Source organism: Dermacentor albipictus, chromosome 3 (genome assembly GCF_038994185.2).
Source record: "Dermacentor albipictus isolate Rhodes 1998 colony chromosome 3, USDA_Dalb.pri_finalv2, whole genome shotgun sequence".
Taxonomy (NCBI): Eukaryota; Metazoa; Arthropoda; class Arachnida; order Ixodida; family Ixodidae; genus Dermacentor; species Dermacentor albipictus.
Window position 1 is genome coordinate 125014658 of NC_091823.1, and position 20859 is coordinate 125035516.

Consider the following 20859-nt stretch of genomic DNA (forward strand, 5'->3'; position numbering starts at 1 on the left):
AGCTATTCTGCTGGTAAGCCCTGCTTTCTTTCTGAGTGCGCGCCGCGGGTGCAGCGTCGCATGTGCCAAGATTACCATGTCATGTATACGCTTACGCTTCGCTTCCATCTATCGACAGAAGAAGAAAAAGAATTATGGGGTTTTACGTGCCAAAACCACTTTCTGATTATGAGGCACGCCGTAGTGAAGGACTGCGGAAATTTCGACCACCAGGGGTTCTTTAACGTGCACCTAAATCTAAGTACACGGGTGTTTTCGCATTTCGCCCTCATCGAAATGCGGCCGCCGTGGCCGGGATTCGATCCCGCGACCTCGTGCTCAGCAGCCTAACACCATAGCCACTGAGCAACCACGGCGGGTCATCTATCGACAGACCCGTGTGGCATGCAGCAGAAAGAGCGCCAGCCTAGCTATTATCTTGATCATTAGTCATGCACCGAGAATTCCGGAAAGTCAAATGGCATTCAAACGGTACATATGTTTCCTATGTACGGGTTTGTATTCTATTCACATCGAATTAATACAATTTTTCACAGCTCTGAAGATGAATCTCGACCAACCATCCCATCTTTCCATCTCCTGCAATAGAATGTTCTATATATCGAAATGAGTCTTGCCAATTACCTCCCCAGAAGATCTACGCGTCAATGTAAGACGCAAATGCAAAGTCAGTGTTGACCCATGTGACACATGCGACTTCTCCATACGCTTCTTCCCACCTTCAGTAATATGAAAGTTTTCCATATGCGTATTTACTAAGGAAGCATTGTACCCTGTGTAATTAGTCTTTGTTGTGCCACTCTACGTGGCATGCTTTTGTGTAGTTACCAATAACGCAGATACCTCGCTGCATGTGATGTTGCAAGAGAACACTCTTAGGAGGCTACAAACTAATACATACCCAACGCCAGCTAAGTTACACCAATGGTACCCTACACTATACTCTCCGCAATGCCCGCACTGTGGAGCGGTAGCTGACCTCTACCACATGGTGTGGGCTTGCCAGTTTAATCCCATAGTTGACCCCATCCCAAATCCCTCAAAAGAGCAGTGGGAGGCTATTCTGCTCAGCGATGATCCTGACCGTCAGCACTGGCTGGTGGGGAGGGCCAGCGCAGCAGCAGTAACCAGTGGGCTACCGGAATAGGCGGCCCACCCACGAGTTCTACGAATATCCTGTAAATAAAGATGTTTTCAATCATCAATCGCTGCATGTGATGTTTGGTAGATATGTGCGCGCGATGAAGAGATTTAACGTGTTTGTTAAAAGGGAGAAGTTAGATAGCAAGTATGGACGTAAGGTTTGCGGACGTAAGGAATGGACGTAAGGTACACCACGGTCCACCCCTAAACGGAGCAGTTAAATTGTGCTTATGGATTAAGGTAAGGAGTCAATGCGGATATCCATATGTACAGACTTATTCACAATGTTTTCGCGTAAAAACTGGCTTGTGTTGAGAGTCCTAACAAAAGTTTTTGTCGTTAAAAGCGGGTGGAATCGTAATTTTTTTACATCTTGCACATCAAAACTGTATATAGCAATGCAGCAAACCATTCAGAAGGCAAAACGTTTTTCGCTTATGACCAAACACACACAACAATATTTACTGAGTAAACTATAAGCGTAACTCTTAGCTATCGGACTCCCAGTGGTGCACCATATAAATGTCCGTTAGTGCATCGGTAATGCTGCAAATGCAGAATTGATCTGACCAGTATAATCGTAAGCAAAAAAAAAGCATTTGTTGAAATGAAAACAGGCACAAGCTTGACGGATGGGGACAATTTTGTTTGGCAGGGAAGTGTTATCTGGGCCCGCTAAATGTTGCCCCGTCTCGTGCACAGCTCTATCTCAGTATGTGTTCGAGCACCTAGATAATGCCCACGCGGAGCTTATCGGGAAATATCCGATCCGTGCCGGTCGCTCGCACAAAACGTCAGCTGTCTTTCTCGCATCCAAGTTCCGCCTCCCTACACTTGGGGACGACGGCATACGCTTTCACAGGCCCACCACCCATGCACTTGCCTCTACGATGGTGCCTGACCGAGGACCTACAGCTTTGACAGCGCAAACGTATAGCATTGAACTTCTTTTTGCGACTTCTTTGGTTCTGCTATTCGCCGATGCGTCAATTGCCGCAGCTCGTAAGTACCTCAGCGTTTTGTATCTCTCCCACGTGTGAACCTCACGCCGAAGAAGAAAGTTAACGCCACGTGTAACAGTTTGTTGAGCGCATGTCTTCGCTAGCTTCCTTTACTTGAACTCGATGCAATCGGAGTAAGTGGGCTCGTGGGGTCAAAATCATTTCGCATGCTCAGTGTACGCCCTAGTGCCTCTGACTGAGGCAACGTCAAGCCGGGCAGGGCTTAAGTGCACCTGCAAGGAGTAGGCGAGCTCACTTCACACACTTGACAAAATTCACGTAAACGTTGTCATCTCGGTCTGTGTCAATACCAAAGGTGACTAGACTCGCTCGTGTCTAGTTCAAACAAAGCTAGTGTCGCTGAGCCCCAGTGAACCATAATGCATTTGTATGAACGTAGGATTATATCACTGTGAGCATGTCGCGCTTGATTGACTATTTACTAAACTGGCTACGAAAAGAAAAACACACCAGAAGGAATGGAAAAGAAAGTAGAAAATGTCCACATTTTCGGATAAGTATGACATTTTGGAGTAACCATGGAACTATATAGGACTTGTAGATACGGCAATAAACTATAAGTGGTTTAGAGGATCCAGTGAACTGTGATGAAAAATAGAACAAATGACACAGCGCTTATGGGGGCAGGTTAGAATGGCTCTCCGGCTCAGATAATTTGAAGTAAATGGAAGAAAAAATTCGAAGAATTTCTTATTCTTATGCCAAAGTGGGGTAGATGGAAGTATAGAGTTATATGTAGATTTAAAATACATGTTCACTTTCACGGAAGGTAAGTTCTCCGTGTAATAGTTAGTGTGAGAATTTAAAGGATGCATTATAAACTCTGTTTTGAAGCTGTTTTCTTGTTCTTCATATAGATGAAATTCACCAGCTGCTCTTCCAATACGTTTTCACAATGCAACCATTCATCCGTTTGCTTAAGAAGATGATAGTGTTTCGAATCAATTCGAGCGCGTATGCGGAAACGCATTAAAATAATTGACCTTTCGGAATATTTGTGTTAATTTATATTTTTTGTTTGAAGGCCCAGGCCTACAGGACCTAAGAGAAGTATTACAAGCTACTACAAGCTACGCAACTTGATAAAAATTTATTAGTATACTGAGTTTTTACTTGATCATCTAGCTGTCGTGCTTATTCAGCTTGCAGATTCTGGTCCATTACTGGAGACAAAAATTTAAAAATAAATAAATGAGCGATCTTACTCTTTGAAGGTGGATAACCAGCGAGGCTGCTGAATAACACCACTACAACTGCTCAGGGGGGGTATTCAATGCTTCAGGGCTCTAGAGTAACCGTAATAGTATTATGTCAGCGTAATGGAAGGAAAGGGAGTAATCATAATTTCGACAGTATGGCGCCGCCTAAAGCGGTGCTGCAGCAACAATGAAATCACTTGGTAGGCTGGGTATATTATATACGAAAGACTAGGACCGTCCCATTCCCCGTCGAAAGCTGGCGTCACCACGAAAGTTTGCGCAGCTGTAATCTTTAACGAAAAACGTTTGCGGGGAATGCTACGTGTTTCACATTGCTATCACGAGCGTCTTATGATCAATTATGTGGTTGGGATGCTTTTAACATCGAAGCTCTACTTGGCTCACCCATTGGTCCATCCGTTCGTCCGTCTGCCAGTCACCTGTACGCTGAAAACTCCTTCGGCGCAACCCCATGCGCATGCGCGAAAAAATAAAAGTGAGAAAGGGAGGCGTGCGATTAGCCAAAATCACTTAAATAGCACAAGGCCTATTTACTCCCATCCATGACGACACGCTACCAGGCCCGAAATTTTCATTGAAACGGCTGGCGTGATGAAAGCGGTGACATCAAAAGCACTGTTGCCTACTAGAGAGCGTCCCCATTAGATTCTATGGCAGTCGGGCCAGGTAACATGACGTCATGGATTGGACTGAAAAGGCCTTGTGAAAAGGTGCTGCCGGATTAGCTGTGCCTGTAGTGCCGTCGTTGCTCTCCGTTACATCCGAGCATGCATGCAGCCGTTTATCTCCGGCTACGAAATAGGCAGGCCACGCGCCATACGTACTCCTTACGAACAGGCAGCTTTTGACAAGCAACACCGTGAGCACAACCAGGAACGAGCTGATCTACGCCGTGCCGATGCTGCAGCCCGGGTACGAGAACATGCTCGTGCAGCCGAGCACAAGCAGCAACTCCGCACCGAGGATCCGGAAGACTACCAAGCCGTCGTTTAAGGAACCATCGGTATTAACCCGGTGATACACAACGCAGCTGCACGTTTCAGCTTTTCTGGTTAACCATCTGTACGGAGGGATTGGACAGGGATTGTTTTAGCTTGTTCTTTACTGAAACGTATGCTGTTCTGCCTGTGGTATGCATTATTCCAAAGAATGTATGCACTGTTCACTGCACTTTGCTGAGTGCTTCTAGCCTCTACCTTACTGGGCCATGAGCCATTACATTTTTTCCTTGCTTACGAGGGTATGAGCAATTGATGACAATAAAATTTGTTGAAGGAGAACAAATTACACGGATCCCTAGGCATATACAGCTTCGCTGTAAAAACATAAATGTGCCTATTCTTATGGTGCACGGTGTTCACACTTGACTGTGATGGTGCATTGGGCTCTTAAAGAAGAAAATGAAATTGAACAAACAAATTATATTGGCTAGCGATGCGTAAGAAAAGAGTTCCAATAGCAATTCTTTTGCTCATGCATCAAAGAGCTTGAATGTCCTGAAATGTAGTACTTTGCACGAGTAATAATGGTAAAATATTGATGGTGGAATACACACTTAAGAAATTGTTGGTTATAACTACTCTGTAACCGAGCACGGTATGTAGTTCTATTCTCAAGACATAAAACGTATGACGTTCATAGAGGTGGACCTCCGAGCATGTCAACTGGATTTGCGAAAATTTCCCTGGCAACATCCTGTAGCAGAGAAATGCATTAGCACCATTAAAACAAACAAAAAAGGAAGAACACCTGCACAGCAATTGCTACAGGACACCGAGAATACATAACTACCCTTTTTCATACGAATCTTATTGTAATGAGGTCGTAAGCGGCTTATTTTTACTTCTTGAGAAGCGCTGCAGTCTTTGCGCATACATTGTAGGTTATTTTCTCTACATATTTATCTGGAAGCCGCGCCCTTTGTTATATAATTAGTATTAAGTGAAGCAAAAGAGGCGGTGGTGGGGATGGAGATAGTGGTAGCACCCACAGCGCACAACAAAACGAAGATGGTAAATCCTTTTTTTTCTTGGCTGCTCTCGTGGTTTCTCCTGCCATCAGCTGTGTAGCTATCAGTTTTATCTGTCCTATCTCAAGAAATACGAAGAGTTTGCGGAAGAAGCAGCTTGTATTAAGCGACGAAAGTAGCTCAAGTAGACACAATATAGGTATAGATTGGCTTATGGACACGAAATATCTTTCCGACACTGCTTTCCTGCAAAAGAATCACAAATAAGTAAAAGGCGAAACTGGGCAGAATGTCAGCGATGAAAGCCCTTTGACTTCGTGTGTACTCCAGCTGTATCACAAGGACAGCGCGCGCAATATATATTGTTTTGCATTTTGTTGTGAATTTCATAGAGAAAGACAAGTTTATACAATTGCCTCAGAACAAAAAAAAATTATGGGGTTTCATGTGCCAAAACCACGATCGAACTATGGGGCACGCCATAGTGGGGGACTGCGAAAATTTGAACCAGCTGGGGTTTTTTAAAGTGCACATAAATCTAAGTACACGGGTGTCTTCGCTTTCTGGCCCCATCGAAATGCGGCCGCCGTGGCCGGGATTTGATCCCGCGACCTCGTTTAAGCTTAGTTTCGACAAAGAATCCACTTTCAGTTCAATTTGAGCCAGTCGGTTTTCTTTGATGTCCTCAATGTCAGCTGCGATTTCCTTGACCTGCTTGAAAATGTGAGCAGAGTCAGTACCAGGATTAATTTCAGTGTCCCCTCCTGAAAGCAGTAATTTCCTGAGGGAGATAACAATATGCAGCAAGCAACACAGCCGTATGCACGGCAGCAACAGCAGAAATACGATCGCTTAAACGGTAACATTTGCCGTGATGTCTTCTCACATGCACAGCAAAAAGCAGAGTATTGCCAGTGATTCATGTGCTTACGGTGCTCCCGTGTCTAGTGATTGCGCAGCCCAAGAAGTGGTCACTGATACTCGTCCGGCTTAGTATCGCTGCATGTAAAAGCTGCGTACCTTCCTTTGCGCTTGTTGTCGTCGAGTAATGTAGCAGCCGTAATGGTTATGCCAAAGTGTGCTCCCCGGCGTGAAGGCGGTTGAAATCACTGTGCTCATGCGTAGCCGCAGCAGTTAAATCGAGGGGAGGACACGTCATATATATATATATATATATATATATATATATATATATATATATATATATATAGAGAGAGAGAGAGAGAGAGCGAGATTTATACATAGATACATATACATATGCTTTCGTTCAAGTTATTGTAGGCAATGTAATGTACTTAATTGTGCAATAGTGTAAAAAGTGTTACATTTTCACCTCTCTGCCTTCCCCCCCCCCCCCCCGTATATAATACCCACATCTATGGGCCTTTATTGCTTTTTCTGAATAAAAAAAGAAAAAAATAAGCGTAAACAATTAGATATATAGGTACAGAATTTTTCAATGGGTCCAACGTATTAGGAAGAGTGAGAAACACAACTTCGCGGTGATCTTCCGTTTACTTGGACCAAAGATAAACGCGAACATGTACTTCTCATCCTTTCTCATGCTTCTCGTCAAACAGCGCTCGCAATAGAATATATATTCGACAGTTTGTGTAAAGTTTCTTATGTTCATTTGAGATATCTACATTCTTGGACCACTGCGTGTGTACCACTGTGTACCACGCCTGGCAAGTGCTCAAGAATGTCTATGAGCCACTGTAACAAAGGGGGGCATACACATATGATGTGTACTTACATATCTGTAGTGTGACACGAACGATATATTACATATGTGTCGTTCATATTTCTGCATGCACCTCTCCACACGATTCTTCTCATGACAAAGGTCGAACTGGGCCGACCTCATGTTGCCTGCATGCACCTGAACTACTGATAGATTTCAGTATAGATTATATAAACATATACTTTGCATGACATATGCAATTTATTACTTGTGCAATCCATAAACATTGCATGAGACTACGCTTAAAGCGAAAATAAGAATTGTACGGATCGTGTTTAGTTGTATATAGCATTGTATATTTAACAACAGAAAATAACTTCGCTGCACGCAGATTGCAACATGTACGTCTGCGCTGCGCAATTGCGTAAGAACAGCGCTACAAAAATGTTCTGCGCCAGTTACGACTACCCAAAATGCTTCTTTAAAAAAGTGCAGTGCTTCACGGCTACCGGTACATAGGTGACACAACGTTTCTCTAGGAACAAGCCAGATAACGTGTCTTAATCAAGTTCTGTTTCTTCCTTTATAGGCCATTGCTCGTTTGAAGATGGGATATGTCCCGATTGGGTATCTACAAATTGCAGCAAACAGGCTTGCTTTCAGGCACGCAGGGTTGCCGAGATGAGGCACGGACCTACCCAAGACCACACACTCAATACAGGTAAGAGAGGAGAGCCCATTCATTGAAAAATTCTCTATGTAAACGAAACGTTTGCGTTTAGCGTTACTTGTCTTGTTTCGTGCCCTTTATCCCTTTTGGAGATGCATATTGATTGCACCTGTTCAAAATAAATTTAGCCGCATGTCATACGTCTTCAGTGTCTGAAGAAGTAAACCATAGTTTCACTAGTATTTATGTTTCACTGGATATTGAAATAGTCACGAAAGTGTACTCAGCGCCTGAACTCCATCAAAACATAGACTTATCTACAGCGTGCTTGTAAAGCCCACCTGTTTCGGAATGTTTTGGAGCCGCTCCAGTCAGTTGTAGTGGCGTTACGCGCCAATCATCTTATAGATCGTGCAGCTTCCGTTTCAGATAGAGGCGTACCGAGTGGCACGGTGCGCGAGATTATTGCCGACGGTACCGCAATGACAGTCTGTAGAAGAAGAAGGAACACTAATATATATAGATGATATCGACTTTTGTCTATATGTAGCCTATTAGAGCGAAAGTAGACAAAAAGAAACGAACATCTTATCGGCTTTCTCCTATAGACAATTTATAAAACAGGAGGGGACAAAAAGAATCCACACCCTATCGACTCTCGTCTATAGACAGTCTATAGATGAAGAATGAACAATAATATATAGAGACTATATCTGCTTTTGTCTATAGCTAGTCGATATAGCGAAAGTAGAAAAAAGAAATGAACATCTTATCGACTTTGTTCTATAGACAATCTATAAACCTGCAGTAAACAAAAAGAATCAACACCCCATCGACTCTCGTCTATGGATCGTCTATAGACGAAGAAGGAACAACAATAAATTTTGGCGATATCGACTTTTGTCTATTGGTAGTCTGCAGAGCGGAAGTAGAGAAAAAGAAACAAGCATCTTATCGACTTCTACAGGTAGTCTATGAACCGTGAGTAGGCAAAAAGAATCAACACCTGATCGACACTCGTCTATAGGCAGTCTGTAGACGAAGAAGGCGATAGTGAGAATAGGCGAGTAGGCTAAAGAAGGCGAGAATAGTGGCGATATGGACTTTTGTTTATAGATAGTTTTTAGACCGAAAGCGGACAAAAAGATACAACCATCTTATGGACTTTCTTCGATAGGCAACCTATAGAAAAACAATGAGCAAAATAGAGCCTGTATCGACTATAGTTTATAGGTAGTCCATAGAGAGGAAGTAGACAAAAAAATACAAGCACTTTATCGCCTTTTTCTGTAGACCGACTATAGAATGTTAGTAGAGAAAACGAAGTAGAGACCTTATCACCTTGTGTCAGCACAATGTCTGTAGACTGTGAAAAAAAGACCGAATCTATAGAAAAGCAAAGTCGTGTAAAGAAGTCTGTAGACTTTCTATAGACAGTCTCATCTCATTTTTGTAAGGGACCTCTCATTCTTTCTTTCCTTGGTCCTACCGCGTGTAGTGTGCAGATTTCCCCGGGCTAGATTCTTTGAGCGATGTGAATTAGTACTCTCGTGCAACAACATGCGACGTTTTCGTAGATCGCCGTTTCCAATATATATAGTTATCTAAGCGGGTCATGCGTATTTAAAACTAAAACAAGAAAATTCATAAGTTTAGGTTTACTGGTACTTGACCGAATAAGTAGTTGAAGCGCAAAACACAAAAAAAGAGGGTGGAGGGGGGGGGGGGACGTATGAAGGCGAAATGTTCACAGGCGCATCTGCGTTTTTAAACATATCTTTTTCTGCATGGTGTCGAGTAGTTGAACAGAAATAATAGTAGGCTAGCCTAAACAAACATATATTTTTTCTATATTAGAAAGTGGTAATGAGATTTATTTGCAAGAAAAATAGTTAAAAGCACGCATAATAATTGGGAACAATAGCGCGTGGTGCTCCACTAATGTTCAAGGTGAACTGCTTGTCATTAAAATAACGAGACCTTTCTGGTCAGAAAGTTTTATATATGCAACACCGAGTGACTGAAATGATGAGCGAATTGAGAAATTGGCATTCAACTGCGATATCGCTTAGTCAACGTGAAAATTTTGGGAATGAGCACTTGCGATCGTACGTCATTTACAAGCCTTCGTAGCCACTTATTTACTTGCTCGGTGTTATGTTTTCAGCAGAAGGTTTCCAGCAAAAAAATTTATTTCGCTGGAGTGCGGCAGCTCAGTATGATAGGATAGTGAAGCCTCTTCATTTATTGCTAGTTTGCTAGTTAAACGAGTATTACTCACTTGAGTGGACACGAGGTGCAGAGATGTACTTCTTGTCATTTTTCTTGCCTTTTTTGAAACAATCTGCCAGGCTGTCTAAACAGCAGTGAGCCTCCGAATTTTGGTTAATATATGGGAACTCATATCCTGGCTACCTCTAACTTAATATATAAAAAATAATGAGATGAAGTTTATTATATTAAGACACTTTGAAAGTAATCACAATTAATTACCTTCCGACTCATATCTCTTGGCAGACTCATGAGAACTCTTTATTCAATTGGACACCCGTCCTTGTCCGTTCTCAACATTGGAGCATTTCGAATAGGATTTGAAAGATAATAAAACAACCATAGCTGCACGATGTTTATTTGTCGTTTTACGGCATTTCAACTATTTATATGCTCTTCAATATATAAATATGTAGGCGTGGCATGAAGGAAAATGTAATATATGTGGACTAAATCGCTCACCTATGAAATGCTAGGGATTTTTAAATCCGCAGATGTACTACTATCTAGTGTTCACTTCCTTCGAGACACGGATTGTACGCTGCACATTGCTGAGAGGCCAGATCGACTCAAAAGCCTCCATTGCGTCATTCACTTGTGAAAGCCACACTTGTGTTCATCGCTTCCGACACGCACGCAGGTGACGGCTGGTGCGCTTATGCGACGACAGAGCAACCAGCAGGCGGCCTCTCTGTTGCCCAACTTTCGAGCCTCGCGGAAGGACCTTTTTGCTTCACGGGGTGGTACCACCAGTCAGGCACGCAGGACGACCAGGTGAAGTTCTACGCTGGCCATGCGCCTGGCATGAGCAAGTTGTTCTACGCCACTCAGCGAGACATGGCCGGCAGGTGGCAGCGGGTGCGGTACTCTGAGAAGCGCAGTGGACAAATTGAGGTCAGTGGAAATTTGTATCATTTCAAATACAACTACTGTGCTACCGTAATAATAATAATAATAATAATAATAATAATAATAATAATAATAATAATAATAATAATAATAATAACAATAAATTCAATCAATCAGTCATTTAGTGTGTCCAAGAACAACACTGAAGTGAGGGTGCTGGCCCACAGAAAAAGCAAAACAAATGTAACTGGACAAAGTGCTACGTGATTAAGCACAATACAGCAGTTACAAGCAATTACAAAACGGAAAACATGTAGGGAAGGAAAGAGAAAGAATGCCGAGTCAGGAGGGGAGGGTACGTAGAAAGAAAGCTTAAAAGAAAGTGTGAAGCTTGCAAAAGAAAGAAAAGAACACGTTTAGAAAGATATCAATGTGGAGGAAATGGCTGTTGTAGAGATTTTCCGTTCGGTTGACAGGCACGTTTTATAAAAGAGGCAGGAGCCTGGAAGGACCTATGTTTGCTGTTACTCTTGTGTGCAACCCGTGCACAGAAGCAACTAGAAAAGAACATGTATTAATTGTATGAATGATTTTCCATGAAAAGAGGACGTTGGTACGTCTACGTCCGCAGGTAAGTGAGGGAAGTGTCGAATAATTATTCAGACTTGAAAAGTTGTTGCTGCGAGAAGCCAGAAAATGGCGTTTGCATAAAATAATATTTTCTACGCACCTTCAATAGAAACACTATTTGATTTGCTCGTGCCATTCTACACCACTAGGGATATCCAAATATCGAGAGACAGATGAATGGAAGCAATTTCAGGACGGCAAGTTGAGTAAGGAAATCTCACTGAAGTCTGCAGGAGGAAACGAACGCATGCATGCCTCGTGAGGCTGAGCGCTTAGAGTGGGTGGAGAAGCTCAACGTTGTATCAAAAAGCACACCGAGGTCGTTTATTTCAGCAACTCTCGTCAGCACTGCATGATCCGCAGAAAGAGGGAAGAAGATAATATGTGTTTGAGGAGAGTGTGACAGAACTCTTGTTTTCCATGAACTTAATGTCAGTCACATTAACTGGCGCATTCAGAGAACGAGGTAAGATCAAGCGGCAGACAGCGCCAGTGTCCCAAGGAACCTAGGGACACACCATTAAGTACTCTAAAAACAAAAGAAGATTTATCATTGACGTTCAAGAACCACTAACTATCCACGAGATGGTTGCGTAGTAGAAGTAGAAGAGCAGCTTCGACGCCGCAGTGTGCAAACACTAGGAAATGAATGACTACATGATTAATGAACTATTGATATTCATATTTGCAGATATACCATGGCACAACGACGCCAACACCAGATATGTGAAATGGTGCATAAGCTGCACCTGTTAATATTTCCCACCCTCAAGCGTCACCACCAAACACGTTGTTCCCATTTCAAGAGTGGTCTTCAAAAGAATGCTTTTCACTAGAAGGTTCGCAAGCACGAACGCCTCATCAAGATGAGGTACCGGCCTGCTGTAAAGTCAAATTTATCAAAAATTTCTTTTAGATGGATTGCCATTCGAGCCAACTTAATTCGTGAAGATAGGACTGGTTCGGTTTTATTATCTTGCATATGCGTTTTCCGCAAGCTGTGCATTCCCATTAGAAATAAAATACAGATTAATGGTTCATCCTACAAGAAATTGGCGATGGGCACTGCGCATTGGTGGGGGGGGGGGAGGGGGTGTTGAAGTTCGAGACCTTCTTCAAGAGTCCCCACAAAAATGTGGCATATGAGAATGGCATCTGAGCCAGGCTCTCGGGCAACAGTCTTCAACCAATGGAAAAACAATGTTCAGCTGTCTCGGGCACATTACGTATACGGCAGCTAACAAAACAAACCAAAATACTTCTCTTTGCAATCATGTTTTCACTGGCGGTGTTTTTATTGCTTCGCTATCTATCGCCAACATTTACACGCTGCTCTTTACCCGATAGTTTACTTCCCGTGATTCTGTATTGCATTGCATATTACAATTTCCAATGCTTCTACTTTTTAATTTCTTCTTCAATGCATACCACATGCCCTTGTTTGTTGCAGTTCTTGCCTGAAGTTTACTTCGCGCCTTGCTTTCTTCGAGTTCACTTTTTCATCGCGTACTTGTATACAGTGTCACTCAAGACACTATACAAGGATTTATTATCCCTGCTTCTCCCGCCCCTTTTTTTACCGGTCAAAATATTGCTACGAATGAGATGGGTTTATTTACAAGATGGTAGATGGTTAGCGTAGAGATCAGGGGACATGTCTGTCATACATGGCCAACAGGTAGCATCCAGCTCCACGCGCATACCTCTCCTTTCTTTTCCTTCGGCTAAGTTGTGCAGCGTGACAATATATTTTTTCAGGTGAGAATGTGCTAAGAAGAGTTCGCTAAATGTATATTCCTATTATCTCAAAACCCCTCTTTATAAATGACATTTTTATCAGCCCACAGGCCATAGAAACTAGATCCTTCAGAAGTCGCAGCGTGTTGATAATGATCACGATTTTCTTACTATAGCACATACCTATAAGGCGAATTCGCCAAGAAATGCGTGGTTCATATTGTACCGCCAACTAGCTTGCCAATCTGATCGCCGCGTACAGAATATGATTATTATTCCTGCATTACGGCACATATCCATAAGGGTGGATAGGCTGCGAATCGTGTCGACTTGTTGATAATCACGATTCTGATTTCCACATAATGGCCCATACCAACAACGAGGGAGTGGAGAAGAAGCGGGCGGTAGATATCATGCCCTCGCCAATTTTCTCTCTGAGATATGTGCGTTTTGATTACTAAACTTTTCATACTAAAACTTTCGCTTTGAGACAAGCACGCCGGTGCTCCTTAGAACACCGGCGTTCTGATAGCGAGTGCTCGTGGCCATTGTGAGATCCTTTGTTTATTTGCACCATGCTTGTTTAGTTAGCAAGCCAATAATTACTGCAATGTATTCGGCCAAAATAACTTCCAACGTTAATTTATGCGAGTGTCTTATACACTTCCATATAAATATTATTGCTAAGCTTTAAGAGCGAAACTACTTTTTTATTTGGAAGACCTTCATTGAGACGTCTACTAGCGCATGGCGCATGCCATGCCTATACATGCTTTTTCTGGGTGTTTTCGCCCTGAGGAGATGTCACTATAATAACATGTTAGTGACTGGGTTCTGTCCATGAAGGCAGTGATTGATAAAATTTTATTGTGCACTAGCACAGTAGAATGTAATAGCGCAATTTCACAATGCGTGCGCGCATAATACGTGTTTGTGGCCGCGTCCTTGCAGAACGTTTGCTCTCAGTGATAATAGATGCTGAAGAGCAAGTATGCCTTAGTTTTAGCAGATAACACGAGCTTTGTACGCGCTCTTTTTGTTGAGCTCTCCGCGGCCCGCTAGCAAAGAACTGCTTGCCTTCTTTAACGTTACACGATAAGCACCGAAATCAAAGAGAAAACACACGCCCCTTCTAGGCTGACTCCTCAATTAAGCATTTAGGCTCCTTAACTTTCAATACTGAAATGACTTAGCAGGTAAGCGTACGAACATAGCGGTCGGACCAAAGCTATCCTGCTTTGCCGTTTTCCTGTCAAAATAACGTAACGCAGTCGACCGAGGCCAGTGATCGGCGATCAAGTACATTCATGTGTACGTGAAGCTTCAGTTTTTATGGAAGTTTTTTGTGCTTTAATGCATTGTGAAACAGTTTTTCATTTGTTTAAAACAAACTGCATTCATTTCAGTCATGTAGTGGTGCCATTACCACTGCCACGCGGGTGTCATAACGTCTTTCGTGTGTTACAGTCCATAGCACCCGCTACGTCAATTTTTCTGTCCTCATTACATGGAAAAGCAAACTGAAAGTATATTACACAGCGAAAATCGCTATACACACGAAGCTCGAGTAAGCATACATGTTTCCCAGAAGCGCATCTAGCCAGGCGGAACTTCCTGGTCAGCGTACACTAATTCCAGCATGCGCTGCATTTTCCCGATAGAAGGATCTTGTAGATCGCCGGCTTTCGGCATGATGACCGCATACTCTCGATCGCCAGAAGCTGTATAACCACACAACTATGGACGTATCGTAAGGAGGACCACAAGTATATTATAACGGAGCTCTTAGGCGCCCGTTGCGGGGTTTCGCGTCGTCGTCGTCCCTCGTCGTAAACGAGCGAAGTAGTACATCGAAGGATGAAGGAGCGAACGCGGAGAGCAGCGGGGAATGAAAGACGGCAATAGCGAAGAGAGCGTGAGGAGGAAAGCAGAGTAGGAGGGGTGCAGGGGTACCATTAGGCAGAAAGCGGAGAAGGATGGCATGGCGAAAGCGCGAGAAGAAAGGCGGAGTACCGCACAAGACTCTGCGGCGACAGCTGCTAAGAAATGGCTTCATAGTAGCGCGCCATCGTCTGTTCACCGATGGCGTGCTGCGAGCGCGACCACCGCGACGAGCGACACCATAAATGAAAACAAAGCGCTGTGTGAGAAGGGGTCTATCTGCGGCGTCTACTGTAAATCGCGCGCACGCGCTGCATCTCGCGATCTCCCGATTAGCGTGGCAGTCGCGCCCCACTTGGCTCCGTTTGCAATGTGCCGCACGAGACAGATTGTACATGTCAGCCGATGTAGTGCGAAATGAAAACAAGTATATGCTGCGCTCAAATTTCTCATTAGGGAGTATCGTAATCATCGGTGAATTTTTTAACGGTAATAACCTAAAGGAGCATGGCATGGCGTCAATATCTTGTCAGAGTGTCCGTTGGACGATGTCCCAAAGAAGTATAGCATCTCTACAATCTACGAAACAATGATCTGAATTCTCCGCACGTGGACAAAGTCGACCCTTCGTTGATGAAGGCAAAAAGCAGCCTCTCGAGTTTAAGCACGTTTTAACAGGAAGTGTTTTCGTATGCAATTTAAAGAAAATGTTTTAACTGATGGAGTAATAGTCATTTTGCCGACCCAATTAAGTGCATCCTGTTAAGGCAGACCTAAATAACGTGCACGATATAAAGCATCTGGGACAATTTCATACACTAACAAAGGAGAAATTGCTTTTCGACTCGCAGTGATCATGTGATCCAGGCTGAATTTCTATTTCCGTAAAGGAAATGAGTCAACAACCCCCTTGAGAAATTTTCAGGAAGCATGATGGACATATTTGTAATCTGGTGTCACTGTAGTACATAATGAATATAATGAAATAATCGGAGCTGTAACATTTCACGCGAAAACGGATGGTCACGATGTCAGAAGAAACACAGGCCATTTTGTCTTAGATATGGACTAAACTTTGGACACCACGTCCATTGTGGGAGGAACAGATTATCATCCCACACGGATTCACAACTCGAGCTCTAAATGACTGTTGCAAATATGCAATGCAATGTCTGATTGCGAAGTCATGATCAGTGCAGTACTTGCAGCACATACATGAGACGGCAAACTAAGAACACATTGCAAACTTCAGCATGACTGAAGGATGACAAATTACTCCCCCGCCATGAATTCGCTTTACGTTGTATTCTTCCCACTACTCGCGACCAATAAGTATCGCAATTTCGATGGTGTAAGGGGCACTCCGAAATAGAACAGATCTTTCTTTCTTTTACATTGAATGCATGCGTAGTGTGATGGCGTTGTAGTCCCTAGCCCATTCAAATACCTGAACCACTTTCAAAGTTAACTATAGCACTAGAACCCGCGCAAAACTCTTCTGTACAAGAGCAGTCCTTACACTCTATTTATCAGTACATAAAACAGCCCCGTCCACATATGCGAGGACCCAAATCTCACTCGACAGCAGTGTAAACACCTGGAAATTTTGGTTTCTGAATGCGCATAAAATATGGCTTTAAATACAATCAGAACAGATGCGGTGAGATAGAGCATTCTTGTCTTACTGATGATAGAAACCTCATCGGTTCAATAAAGAACCGTTGACTATTACCTGCATCGAGCCATTAGCATAACATATTCTGTCACCTTCAAGGAGCCAGGATGTATTATTTCTATCCTTGTAAATATTTTCATGAAGTTTTTGGCAAGTTTTTTGGCAAATTACCGGACTTTGACGGGAAGCGCTCGCCGCTAAGCCTACCGAGGTTTAGCACGACTACGGGCGTTTGCGGGCAGCCAGGCCCGCTCAGCGATAGCGATGCAGCCTGGACCCGACTCCCGCTCCACGAAATATCCGAATTTTGAGCCATCGACGAGTAGACTAGCCCAGAATTTGCTAGAAGCACAAGAGATGGATGACGACCACCTCGGCGCCTCCGACTCCGAGAATTCGGCGGACGGGGAGATCGAGGACTCCGCCATGCAGGAGCAGCAAGACACTCACAAAGAAGACGAAGCAAATTGCGAATTCGTTATGAACAAACGCCAAAAGAATCGACAGAGGAAGAACGGACGGAACGCCGCCAGCGCCGGGAATTCCCCGGCCCCACCGCCGACAGCTGGGGCGCCAGCTTCCGGCGCGCTGAAAAAAGACGGGAAAGGAGCGCAGCGGCAGCCTAGGCAGAGGCTGCCCCCGCTCCCCAGAGACGACTTCAAGATTATTTTGCGACCGAAGGGACTCGTAGTCAAGTCGCTCCAACAATTTCAAGTGGCCCGGGCCGTAGCCGCGGCATGCAGCAACAAGTTCGAGGGAAGAGACCTAATCACGAGACTTCGCACAGGGTCCAACATAATAATCGTGAGCACACCGAACGAGGAGGCCGCCCAGCTCGCGAGGCGTGTCACTAGCCTCACTATCGAGGGACGCTCATATGACGTGAACGCTTACGTGGCCGCACCGCAAAACACCCGGCGTGGCGTGATACACGGAGTGGACCCCGGAGCGACACCGGAGGAACTGAAAACCGACTTGTGGACGCGCACGCAGGGTGTCACTATTCACAGCGCCCGAAGACTAGGCAAGACCTAGACGGCCGTCATCACCTTTGACGGACCCATCACACCGAAACACGTCATCTACTGCGGAGCCGAGTACAAGTGCTACCCGTACCGGCCCACAAGACAAATCTGCTACGTTTGCTGCCAACAAGGTCACCACTCCGACGTGTGCCCAACACCGGACGCCCAGGCTTGCAAAGAGTGCGGGATGCAGAACCCGCCAAAGGATCACCAGTGTACCCCGAGATGCCTGATCTGCGGAGGCAACCACGCTACCGGATCGCGGGAGTGCCAAGACCGACTAAAGAAAGCCAGGGACCTGCGAGGAAAGGCCAACAGTGGCAACAACGGCGGTGGACGCGAGAGCAGACGTCGGAGCCGGGACGACTGCGGCAAGAAGCCGAGATGGTTCAGCTCGGAGGGGGAGACTTCGCGGAGCCGTTCGAGATCCCGGGCGTCGCGGAGCCGTTCACGGAGCCGCTCACGGTTCATCCCGCCCCTGCCGCCCCTGGCCATTAAGGGAGGGAGCCAGCTGCAGCAGCAGCAGCAGCAGAAGAAGAAGATGAAGAACGAGCCTACCCGAAAGAGCGGCGGCGTCAAGGTGAGCTGGGGAGCCGAAAACCCTTGGTTTGCTCCGCACTCGGGTGTGGTAGCTAATGAAAAGAACAACACAAACAGCAACCGCGAACAGCCTAGACAGGAGGACGCAGAGAAAATAGCGCTGAGACGCGAATTAGAGCTTTCACGCGCTAGGCAGAAAGAGCTAGAACGCCAAATAGCACAGCTAACGAAGGCAGTGCCAGACCTTAGGTCGAACAGCCCTCCGCAGCCACAGACCGTACAAACCCAAGCCCCATGGCAAGCAGGCAACGAGGATTTCGCCACGTTTAAAGCAGAGATTCAGCAAAGGATGCAGCAGATGATGCAGCAACAGCAGCAACAAATGCAGCAAGTGCAATTACAAGTCACAGAGCTCCGGAGCAGCATCCGCAAGCAGAAGTTTACCGAGAACATTAGAGAGAAGGCCTACCACCGCCTCGCGCTAGTATCCCTCGCCGACACATCCGCAAACAACACCGAGGCTTAAACATGGCCAGTACAACTTTACGCAAGCAAGAAACCTTATACCCCTGTTACACGGGCACTTTAACGGCCGTTAAGGAAAACGGCAGTTGGCCTTAACGGCCGTTAGGCGGAGTTACACGGCTGCGCGAGCGCCGTTGGAAATCCAACGGCGATTGAAATCAACGGAGCTCGCCGGTCTCCGTTGCGCCGCCGCTTCCGTCCGTTTCGTCGTGCAGTAGACAAGATGGCAGGCCCCAGCAGCAACGTGTCCGCGCTTCAGGTGAGCGCGCCGGCGCAAAAGCGCTTTGCTCGTAGTGCGCAACCAGGAGAAGCAAATCGGGTGGACAATCACGGTCGCAATCATAAGGTGGCCGGCTATCCGCCATTTCGCGGCTGTTCTGGGGTGCGCGTCGCAAAGTCGTACCACGTTCAACACTGCACCTGCTGAATCGCGCAGACGGTCACTCGCGGTACGAAAGAAAAAAGGATATGCACAGTGAAGCTGCGGTTAGTACAAGCGATGAAACGTGAAATGGGACGCTTCACCACGTTGAAACCACAACAAACGCAGCCATTTTGCAACGCCATGGATCGGATTGGATCAGCTAATTGAGCTCCTTCGCTAGTTTTGCAAACAACTTTTGCAAATAGTTAAACAAACACATTGTACAGCATGTAGCGCAGAAAATAATTGGAGAAACAAAATTTTTTTTAGAGTTGGCGAGGTAAAAAGTTCAAGAGTCACGTGATCAATCGTCGAAACGGAAGTGAACCGACTGAGCATGGAAAGTGCCGTGTGAGCGCTGCCACCACCGTTCCGTTCCCACTGCCGTTACGGCGTTCAACTGCCGTTCGCGTTAACGGCCGTTGCAAGTGCCCGTGTAACAGGGGTATTAGATATATGGCAATGGAACTTCAGAGGCTACCGTAAGAAGCAGGGCCTCCTCCAACAATACATTCACACGCAACAAACACCGCCTGACATCATATCGCTTCAAGAGACGGGCACGACACCAACACTCGGCGGATACACGTGTTACGAGACTCAAGAGCAAGGACGAACGGCAACCCTAGTCAGCAAGGCACTCATCGCCATAAGCCACGACAGGATAGCCGACACCGACGTAGAGCACATGATTGCAGAAATTATACCTAAGAAGAAAAGAAAGAGGGGCAGCATATTTATTGTAAATGCATACAGCCCCCCGAAACCGAGGAAGGCAAAATTCTACGAGCTTTTTCATGGCGCACGCAAACTAGCGAAAGACAGCACGATAATCATCCTAGGAGACTTTAACGCCATGGACAAAAGCTGGGGATACCAAACAGCAAACCCAAAAGGCAAAACGCTAGTGGAGGCAGCAGAGAACACCGACTGCAACCTCCTCACAGACCCAGACACTCCAACCAGAATCGGAAACAGCGTTAGTACCTACACCTGCCCCGACCTCAGGTTCATACGAGGAGCGGAACAAGCAGTGTGGGAGAACCTGTTAGAGAACCTAGGTAGTGACCACTACATACTCAAGACGCAAGTAACTTCGGACAGGCTAAGGCGTCAGCTGGGATCGGCAAAAATTACGAACTGGAGCGCTTTTCGAGAGGCATGCGATAGGAATCTCGCCGAGAACGGGATCCAATCGATAGAAGAGTGGGGGAAAATGCTCATTGAAAAACAGCGCAAGTACACCAAAGAAATCGCGCGAACGACGCAGACGCCCGAGGTAGACGCCAGACTGCTCAAGCTGTGGAAAGCTAGACGCAGGCTCACCAAGAGGTGGAAGAAACAAAAATACAAGAGGAAGCTAAAGATAAAGATCGCAGAAGTCACAGCGAAAGTAAAGGAGTACGCGGCGCAATTGGCAAGGCAAAATTGGCAGCAATTCAGCGGCTCCCTCAACGGAACTTTGAACACAGCGAGGACATGGCATATCCTCAAGGCTCTCATAGATCCGACCAAGACCAAGGCAGAAAACAACAAAACCATCTACCGGTTCATCCAATAGTTCGAGGGACCAGACTCGGAATTCCTGGAGAAG

At 45.3% G+C, this 20859-nt stretch overlaps 1 protein-coding gene across 1 annotated transcript in view; it reads left to right on the forward strand.

Moving 5' to 3' along the window:
- The first annotated feature begins 1923 nt into the window (after positions 1-1923).
- Positions 1924-20859, forward strand: part of LOC135909443 (MAM and LDL-receptor class A domain-containing protein 1-like) — a 240271-nt gene continuing 221335 nt past the window's right edge. Inside the window, exons 1-3 of the mRNA XM_065441401.2 lie at positions 1924-2145; positions 7628-7759; positions 10620-10873. Of these exons, the coding sequence (XP_065297473.2) occupies positions 2034-2145; positions 7628-7759; positions 10620-10873 (498 nt within the window). The 5' untranslated portion in view covers positions 1924-2033. The remainder of the gene's footprint in view (positions 2146-7627; positions 7760-10619; positions 10874-20859) is intronic.